We start from the raw sequence: 10,615 nt of genomic DNA on the forward strand, positions 1-10,615 counted from the left end.
TTTCACTTCAGATAAAAAAAAAGATGAAATTAATAAAATAACCAAATTAATATAACAAGAACACAAGGTGATACCATAGGTGATACTATAATTCCTTGGCATAAATGTCAACATTTTAATAAAGAAAGTGTATCGGATGATTTTAATTAATAGACTAACTTTATTATGTGGAACTTAAATTAAAGGGCAACATAATATGCAATAGTGCCACTGCTAATGAAGTAAAAGTCTGACATTATGGTGCCTGAAGATGCAGTATTCCATTTGTTATTGTTGTCAAAATAAGCCAGAGCTCGATGTTCAATTCTACACAATCCTAAAAATACTTTGATGATATTTTCTTCAAGATCAAAATGTATTTTAAAAGAAGAAGCCAAAATGATTTGAAAAAAAGAAGATATTCATGTTCAAGGCTCAGTGTTCAGGTTACACTATTGTCTTCCATCACCCGCCCCTGTGGGGACAACGGTATAAATAGGATCTGGAATCTGGAAGCTGAGAGGAAGAAGACCCCAGATGAAGGCTTATCGGTGAGTCTCACAATTAAAAAAAAAAAAAAAAAAAATCTATTTATGAAAATTATTCAAATTAATGTGTCTGCATCAGGAAAAATATTTTTATGTATTAGCAGAGAAAAATATTAATTGTAAAAGTTAAACCTGAGAAATATTGAGTGTATTGTGAGTATTTTGAGATGTTTTTGTACTGAGACAGCATGATGAATGTGTCTATGCAGAATACAATTACTTTTTAATCATCTCAACTATGCTATCAATTTGATGTTAATGAACTTGACTGAAAATTTATTCTGTTTTTCCTCTCAAGTGGCTGCTTACTGTGTGTTGTACAATAGCCTTAAGAAACTAATACCTCTGTAAGCTTTGCCCTGGAGGGAGGTTACCCTGTTGTTTTTGACACAGAAAAGAAATCTGTCCATTTTTGAAGAGTTTTTTTTTTCTTCCCAAAAACACTTTTTGTTAAAAGAAAATGGTGAATGCCTTATTCTCATTGTTTTGGTGTTTTCTCACAGGTCCACACTGAGAACAATGAAGCTGCTCCTTCTTCTATTCCAGCTTGGCCTAATTTTGAGGGCTGATGCTCAGACACCAGATGCTTGTGTTTTAAGTCCTACAAACAGAGCTCCAGGTTTGTATCATCATTTTCTGCAGCATGTTCTCCAGTTTAAAAAAACTCTTAAACTTCCAGTAATTTGTTCTAAATATTTTTATTTTTCCTCTCCTAGAGAACTCTGACATATCCGTGACCTGCGGCACTGAGAATATGGACTTGAGTATCTACCTTTGCCCGATATACAATGCTTTTTACAACGAGTCCCTGATGGTCCTCAATAATCAGATCACCAATTCTAGATGTTATGGGACAGCTGACTTCATTGCCGTCCCACCAAGATTAAGATTCAGCTTTCCCATAAATACAACCTCTCTATCTTTCTGCAATAATAATTTTGAGGTAACCTATGCAATAGCTTTTTGCTGCAGATTTATAATACATTTTTAAAATACATTTATTGTACGCTGTCAAGCTAAAAACTACTTCTCTGTCAACAGATAACCACTGAAGTTGGGACTGGGCAGTTTTCTGACTTTTCAAATGTCCAGTTCGTCAACATCTCTGGCACTGTTACTTCTATAGACCCCGCTGCGGGCACGATCACCTACAGGCCCCAGATCCTGTATAAGTTCTCCTGCAAATACCCCATGCAATATCTGCTCAACAACACAAACTTGGCTGTGTGAGTATGTAATGCCACATGCAAAAGATATGTGCACAAATGTATCTGTTATATTAAAAGCATAAAAAATAATAATAAAAAGAAATAAAAGCATAATATGATTGTCTTTTTTTTATCAACTACAGATCTGGTGTGACTCTGGCCATAAAAGACAACAATGGCACCTTTCTCAGCACACTGAGTATACAACTCTACAGAGTAAGACCCTTTAAAACTTTTGGAAGATTACCAAAAAACTTTTCAAACTCAGTTACTCAGTTACTTTTCTGTGGAACAGGATCAACAGTACAAACAGATCTTAACCATCCCAGAAACAGGACTTGACTTGAAGACGAAGATTTATGTTTCAGTGAAAGCCACCAATCTAACAAAGAAGTAAGCTTTAACTATTTACATTAGACTGGCTGCGTTAACAGAAAAGACCCATAAAAAAATCTCTGTCTGTCCCCAAAGGTTCAATGTGCTGCTGGACAGATGCTTTGCAACAACAAGTCCATATCCCATGCAAAGCACCTCTTATGATCTGTTTGTGGGGTGAGTTATACAAATGTAACCACAATTCATCTAATCATTGACATACACTGAAACTCATTTCAAGCGAGCCCCTGAAACCTTCTCAAGTGCATGTATTTTGTTTCACTTTAGGTGTACACGGGATGCACAGACTGTGGTGGAACAAAACGGAGTGTCACATACTGCAAACTTCAACTTTGAGGCCTTCAGATTTGTGGAGCACAAAAATCGGACAGTTTCTGCTTTCTACCTGCACTGTGTCACCAGACTCTGTGAGACATCCACATGTAGCTCATTGCTGCCTGTGAGTGGAAGTGACTTGTTTTTACCAGACATCTTGAAAGAATTCATTTTTTTTGTATTACTAAGATAAATAAAATGTATTTTGTTTGTCTTTGTTTATTTTCGATAGAACTGTGGCACCCCCCGAATTAGGAGAAAGAGAGAGGTGGAGACCGTGTCGAGCAATGCTACAATCACCTCTCCCATCATAGTCGTGGGCAACCAGAAAACTGGTATGTGTTTAGAACAAATTGCAATAAAATATGTATTCTTGTGTTATTATCCTTTTATGCCGCTTAATAAAGATTATTTTTCACCTGATCAAATCTGCCAATACAGCTAGTGGATGAAAACAGAGGATTACATTAAATTACAATTAATAGATTAATATTTTTGCGCAATGTAAAAAAAAATTGTGCTGTCAGCATTAATCTCGTTAAAATGACGGTAACGCGGCAAATCTCCGTTAGCGAGTTAGCCCCGTGTCTGCGCTAACTCGCTAACGGAGATTTGCCGTGTTAATGCGGTTATGGCGTTAACGTCATTTTAACGAGATTAACGCTGACACAATTTTTTAAAAAATTATCAAAACTTAGTCTTTGATGGTAGATTTTGGTTACCCTGTCGAGTCTGAACCAAGTTATTTCTCCTCTGTTTTCAGGCTTTATGCTAAGCTGCCTGCATAGCCTGAATGCACCTAGCATCAGTTTATGAGATTTCTAGTGTGTTTTCAGTTTTCTAGTGTGACTTTTTTCAGAAAAGCAACTAAGCAATTCTTTTTCAACAGCACAATAAGCTTGAAATCTATCCATTTCTGACCATGACTTTTGATTCACTTTTACAGGAGAAGATCAAAATTCTGACGTATGACATTTCTGTGTTAGTGTGTACAAATTTATTCTGAAAGGGTTACTTATTCTGTCTGTAATAAGCAATGCTGACTCATTAGATATACAATGTTTTAATACCTTAATGCTTTTCTCTTTTCCTGTTCACAAAGGTGTGAATAATGGGGGCAGCTACAATGGGCCTCTGGTGGCTGTCATCATGTGTTTCGCCATATTTTCAGCACTGCCCTGACCGTTCACACTGGGATGTACATCGGGCGCAGAAAGAGAAAGTTCTAATATCTTCTGACTCAGAGTGGAGTCCTTTTACCGATCTCCCAAACTGCTAGTGCAGTATTTCATCATCTACAATGCATGGTCATTATACAGTAGATAATAAAACAGGTCATGGGGAACAATAGTAAGGAACAGTGCATGGTCTTTTTCATATTTCTATGTAGCTTTTCCATTTCACAAACATATTACATGGTGGTCGGTGGTTATCTAAGCATGCAACTTCAGTATAAATCATATAGTTTGTTAATGGGGAGATAAGGGCTCAGAATAATTTAAAATAACTGTGTATGGCAAATAAATGATTTGAACCAGGTTGTCAAGAGTCTTATTGATAAGGAATGATGGCACCTTGAAATCAATGACAATGAACTTTTAAATGATTTTTGAGTTGAGAATGGTGAAAAAAGTAGCTGCTCATGCTACATTGTTTGTTTTTTTCTTCTTTTTGCTGCCTGTTATTGCATAACAGACAGCAGAGGGAGCTAATATGTTGATGTTAAATAATAAATACTTGTTGACATTTATCAAGTTGCATATTTGTGTCGTCCTTATAGATCTAAACATCTTTCTATATCCCTGACTATTGTTATTATTATTATTATCTCCCAAATCGCTTCATTCACAATTTTAAGTGTGGAAGAAGGATACTGAGTATGTTTCTGAGAGAGTCATTTAAAACGGCGTATATTCACAGACCAGCAACAGCAGATATTTTGATGCCTCAGAACAGCAGATACAAGTCTTGTGCATAAAATACAAATAAAAGTAGAGACTTACTCCACCATTCATTTTGTTTTAACAGTCTTTTTGGGTTTCTGTCAACTCCAGAAACAAGTATATGGCATTGTAGCTGCTAAATGTTTGTTTATCAGGTAACTGTAGGCTTTGTGCAGCAAGCATAATGAGAGTTCTCTAGTTTAAAACCATTCTCAATCTTCCACCGACTTGATTGAAATCTTTTATTTTTCCTCTCCCAGAGAACTCAGATGTATCTGTGACCTGCGGGCCTGAGCACATAGACCTGAGCATCTACCTTTGCCCGATGTACAATGCTTTTTACAACGAGTCCTGGGTGGTCCTCAATAATCAGACAAATAATCCTAAATGTTATGGGACTGCTGACTTCACTGTTGACCCACCAAGATTAAGATTCAGCTTTCCAATAAATCAAATTCTCTCTCTTTCTGCGGTAATAATATTGAGGTAACCTATATAATAGTTTTTACTTCAGTTTTAATTTTTTAACAAATTTATTGAAAGCTGTCATGCTAAAACATATTTCTCCATCAACAGATAAGCAGTCATATTAGGAGTGGACAGTTTTCAGACTTCTCATATGTCCAGTACGTCACTGTCTTTGGCACTGTTACTTCTATAGACCGCGTTGCGGGCATGATCACCTACAGGCCCCAGATCCGGTACAATTTCTCCTGCACATACCGGATGAAATATCTGTTCAACAACACCAAACTGAGTGTGTGAGTATGCCATGTGACGCACAGAGTAATACCTGCAAACTGAATCTGTCATACTCTAAAATAATATGTTTATTTGGTTGAATGCAGATCTGGTGGGACTTCAAGTATAAAATCCAACGATGGTAGATTATTCAACATGCTGAGTCTGCAGCTCTACAAAGTAATCTTTAAAATCTTTTAGAATTAACTAGAATATAAAAAAAAAACTTTTAAAACTTCATTTTCTCTATTAATTTTCCCTGGAACAGGACAAACAATACCAAGAGATCTTAACTATCCCAGAAACAGGACTTGAAGTGAAGACAAAGATTTATGTTGAAGTGAAAGCCATCAATCTAAAAGACAGGCAAGTTTTAAAATTTACATTAATAACTTTTTTTTTTAAATTGTCTTTTTTTTAAAAAAACTCTCTGTTTGTTCTCAAAGGTTCAATGTGCTGCTGGAATGATGCTTTGCAACAACAAGTCCAAGTCCAATGCAAAGCGGCCATTATGGCCTGTTTGTGTGGTGAGTGAGATAAATGTAATATGTACCCATTTACACACTGACACATTTCAAGCTTTCTCAAGTACATGTTTATTATTTTACTAGGTATACACGGGATGCGCAAACTATGGTGGAGATCAATGGGGTGTCGCAAAAGGCGCTTTTCTCCTTTGAAGACTTCAGATTGGTGGACAATGAGTATGAGACAGTTTCCACTTTCTATTTGCTTTGTGTCACCAGACTCTGTGAGGTGTCTAAACGTCGCTCGTTACTGTCTGTAAGTTCACTTCATAGACTTTGATCTTTAAAATATTATGTCTTTAACTTTTGCTCAGTTCTGTGAACATTTCCATTACCTGTTTGAAGATTGTTTTGCAGTTTTTCATGTTTTTGACAGAAATTTGGATCTTCTGAGAGACTGTGCAAGAGAAAGGTCAACAAATACGTGTCAGAGAGCACTATAGTAACTTCACCTGCCATCCACGTGAGAAGCCAGAGGAGGAAAGCAATGACACTTGTGTTGAGTAGCATAGGTATGCTTTCGTACTTGGCAGTAAATAACAGCACAAACATAAAAGGAAACAAAGTAGAAGATAGACAGTATTATATATGTTAATATATACATTTACAATATTTTGGGGGTAAATTAACCCTCTGAAGGCTCAGTCGTGAGCATTCAGATTCATTCATTCAAGCTTCACATTATGAATCCATTCCAAACAGTCAGAATTAAATTAAAAAATTGTCATTTTTTAGACCCGTTAGGCTGCTGTATGTTTTCTTATCACAGTTGCATCCTTTTGATTCTAACTAATTCTAACAAATTTACACGATAACAGCAAGAATTCAAAGCTTTATAGCCACTCTGTTTCAAAACAGGCCAAAACCTCTGAATACACATTTTTGCTTCACTTCATAATTGTTCTGTTTTCTTAGTAATGCATTTTTTAAATGTATTTTTAGTTGTATAATTTTATAAATGCAAGAAAAACATTGTTAACACATTTATAATAGATTGTGTGCCCTGTATTGTTAGGCTCAAGCATGTTTTGAGGCTAATTTTCTTTCTCTTTTTTTTGCAGTTTTGTTTTTGGCTCTTTTGATTTTAGATCAAAAGTTTATTTTTCTTTTAAAAGCAAAATTAGCTTTAAAACGAACCAGTTAATTAACATTACTGGTGTTCTTTCCTTTAGATTTTTCTGTATATCTGCCAGCTGACTCAGTCTTTGATGCTAAGAATCTGTGTTGAATGTGATGTGTGAAGTTGCACAACTCATAAAATGGTCATGTAGGTTTAATTGAAATGGATGAATTCATTGTTGAGGACTTTTAGATCACGACAAACATCAAACTGAGCACAGAGCAGAAGATATTTTCTGAACCGTTATGAGCTTGTTCCATGGAAAGTGCTCTGATTGGACAATTTGATGCACTTCATTTAATTAACCAGAAATTTCTAACACAAATTTAGAAAAAACATAACCACTAAATCACTCTGGTCCAGTATATTGAAACCAAAAAGAAAGGGAAAGGTCCAATTGCACAAGTTTATTTTAATATGTCATAAAATTGTACAAATTTTTTGTTACAATAGTACAAAAATCCAGGCATTCGTTTATAATGTTAATAATTACATGTATGTTTATTCACATGTGAAAAAGTTATGTTTGAATACTATTAGACCCTTAACCCTACAGTGAGGGCTTTGTTTGCGCTGCTCTGCCCTGTCGGAGGCACTTTGCTGCTATTGTTTGGTCCACTTGGCGTCTTAAATGGAAGCGTTTAGTGTAAATCAGTACCATGTTGTTCTGAATCGTGACCTTTTCCTCAAATAAAACAAAGCTCATCTGATGGGAGTGGTTACCTCTAATGGTGACAATACCTCCATTCGTAGTGCACATATCAAATGATGGGAAATGCATGCGATGTCCTTTGTTACTGAATACCAACGCAATTTCACATCTATGGGAGGAATACGTTTTGAAAGAAAAGTGTTAAATTGCTTGCAAAGAATTATACCTAAGAATCAGTGTCACTGCGTATTAAAGCTGTATGACCAAACATCTTTTAAAAAGTCTTTTAAGCTTTATATTAGTGTCTTTTATTTGTTGCCGGCTTGTGTTTGCATATGTTCATATCTGCACCGTATATACATGTGTATCTGTATTTACGTGTATGTACAGTCTCTATTTACACATGTATCACCTTAGTTCAGTAACATTTTTTATGTGTTTTGTGGTAATAGCTCATTGGTTTAGCTGACCAAATCAGCTCCTTTAGACTCTGACCTCCTGCATCTGGAGCATTCGAGAAAATATCTAACTGCAAATCATCTTCAGCCAGTTTGCTTCACAGCTAAACTTGTAACGGTGATACATCATTACTTCCTGAATGTACCAGATGCTGGCCAATCAGCTTCTCCACCTTAACCAATCATAGGCGCATACTACAAAGCTAGTTGGACTTCTTTGCACTAGATCAACCTAAAACTACAGTGTTAGGTATCTTCACAGTGGCATTGTCTCTTTGTTAACCTGAGCTTTCGGCTTCAGGGTCCGTGCGCATCCACATATTGTTTGATTCTTCCTCTGCATAAAATAGAACAGTTGAAATAGAGCTCTAATGCAGGGTGTATAGGTGCATCCTTTATGTTTTAAACAGTGAAGCATAAACGAGATAAGACATAAAACCATGACAGGAAGTAGAAGACATGCTAACAAGTACTCACTTTTTTTTTTTAGGTTTTAAAGATGATTTGGTGTAGGAAAAGTTGGTTTGATATCCGATATCCTGACATTTTGATGTGAATATGATCAAAAGAAGCTCCACATACAAGTTCTCAGAAACACTGTTAAACTCCAATCACATTTGATATCATAAAATATAGTTGGGCTTGAAAAACTATTTATTAGTTTATTTATTTGGCACAGCTTTAAAGACAACTCTCTCCTTATGTCTTGTCCTCAATTTGCATGTATGGTGAGAGGGATTTACAGGAACTGAAGATGTATGAACTGAGAAAAGAGGCGAGAGAAGTCTAGAAGTCATGCCTACATAGTCTTAGTTACTCTTTACCACCTCGGGCGCAGCCTTTTCTCTGAAAATCCACTCTTCTAACTGTATGTACCTGTAATGTTTTGCTTTGACAAAAGCCAACAAACCCCCCATGGGCCTCTTTCCCTTTAAATATGCAACATTTTTCAGTATAAAAATGCAAGTCCTGATGTTTTTTGTGTTTTTCCTCATACAGATTCTCCATTGTTGAAGCGCAAAAGGATCCCTGTAATGCTTGTAACTGTGTGCAGTGTCATCATAACTGTTTTGCTGTCCATTTGAAAAACAGTCATTCCATTATGTCCCCCAGTCATGAAGGAATATTGATTAAAAATATGTAATGCTGAAAAAAAGAAATGTCAGTTTGGTCAGCCATTATTTAGGCTCAATATTTACTGCAGTTTGAAGATAATAGTTCATATTTTATGCATTGGAAAAAAATATTTAGTGCAACTTTTTTAGCAGTTGGATTACATTGAATTCAATGTTAAATGTTCCATATTATAAACTGGGGTTGGAAAATAAGGAATATTATTTTAACTTTCTTGCTGTTAACAAAATGACAAAACAACAACAACAAAGGTTTACCTGCTGATGTGCATACTGCTCTGTACGCGTCTGTCCTGTATGTAGGTTTAGAATATTAACCCGTTTCAACATTTGCAGGTAATTTGTCAGAAACATCAAGAGAAGTTAAAGTTTATTGACGGTGGATCCAAAACAAAAGTTAATCTATGAACAAGTTAACCTGACATTTATTCAGCATGAGAAAATGTAACTTTGTTGCCAAACCACTCAACTTGAGCTGAGCCTCTGAAATACTCCTTTCCATGTCCTTCCCGGTCACTTTAAATGAATATCTTGACATCATCCCAGCCTCCTGTCTTTTTTATCAGTGCCACCGTCTCCAAACCATACATCATATCTGTCCTTCTGTCACAAATCACTGCTGATGCTCGTCTCCACCCACTCACCCAGTTCTGCTACTTCATTGTTACACCTGCTTCTGTCACGTTCCTGGGTCTGTTGACCCAGCGTTTTGAGTTTTAGTTTATTTGGATGTTATGTTTAAGTTCTGTCGGGTAGCTAAGTTCATTTGTTTATTAGTTTCTCTTTGTGTTTTCTACCCCTGTATTTAAGTTTCCCTCTCCCTGTTTCATGCTGCGTGTCTTATGTTGTCAAGTTTATATTGTCTTGTCCGCGTCTCATGTTTCCTGTTTTATTTTGAAGGTCTGTGTCCTATGTCAGTGTAGTCAGCTTTGCTTCCTTTGTCTTGTTATGTCTAGTTATGACTAGTGTCAGCTGTTTCCCCATGTGTTTCCACTTCCCCTAATTACCCTTGTGTGTATTTAGTCTGTGTTTCTGTTCATTCTTTGTTAGGTTGTCTGTTGTTCACGCCTTGTTCGCCATGCCATGGTTCATGTTGTTTGTTTAGTTCTCCCAGTTTAGGTTAATCTTAGTTTTATTTCAGTTTGCCTTGCCCTTTGTTTGTACCTTTTTTACCAGCCTCATTAAACAGCTCGCTTTTTGTTAATTCAAGTTTTGTTCCACGCTCTATTTTGTCTGCATTTTGGGTCCTCTGCGTCACTCCATACAGTCTGCCTCTGCCAGACCATGACAGCTTCCCTCTTATCGATGCGTATACCCTCTCTCGCTTCAACTGACCTTTATTCCTTGTTTCTCCAGCGCATACCTACACCTCTGTAGGACTCCACATCACATAAGCTAATTCTCTACATTTAAAGCTACTTTTAAAATCCCTACTACCACCTCTATACACCAACCTTTCCTTCTCTCTCACTGCCTCCAAGCACCCGCCACCCCACTCCTCCTCCTTTGGTTTTGTCCAACAGTAGCATAGAGTTTACACAAAATACCTTCACTGACAACCCTCCACATTTATCTGAGCCTGGGACCGGCAGTAG

At 36.5% G+C, this 10,615-nt stretch overlaps 1 protein-coding gene across 1 annotated transcript; it reads left to right on the forward strand.

Moving 5' to 3' along the window:
• The first annotated feature begins 512 nt into the window (after positions 1-512).
• Positions 513-4,196, forward strand: LOC309688336 (zona pellucida-like domain-containing protein 1). Its single transcript, XM_082503995.1, has 10 exons — positions 513-530; positions 1,031-1,146; positions 1,244-1,470; positions 1,569-1,753; positions 1,879-1,951; positions 2,031-2,128; positions 2,207-2,287; positions 2,399-2,570; positions 2,679-2,781; positions 3,549-4,196. The coding sequence occupies exons 1-10, from the start codon at positions 517-519 to the stop codon at positions 3,626-3,628; spliced, it is 1,149 nt and encodes a 382-aa protein (XP_082360121.1). The 5' UTR covers positions 513-516; the 3' UTR covers positions 3,629-4,196.
• The last annotated feature ends 6,419 nt before the right edge of the window (positions 4,197-10,615 follow it).

The sequence above is a fragment of the Aulonocara stuartgranti genome (assembly GCF_965226115.1).
Source record: "Aulonocara stuartgranti genome assembly, chromosome: 14".
Classification (NCBI taxonomy): Eukaryota; Metazoa; Chordata; class Actinopteri; order Cichliformes; family Cichlidae; genus Aulonocara; species Aulonocara stuartgranti.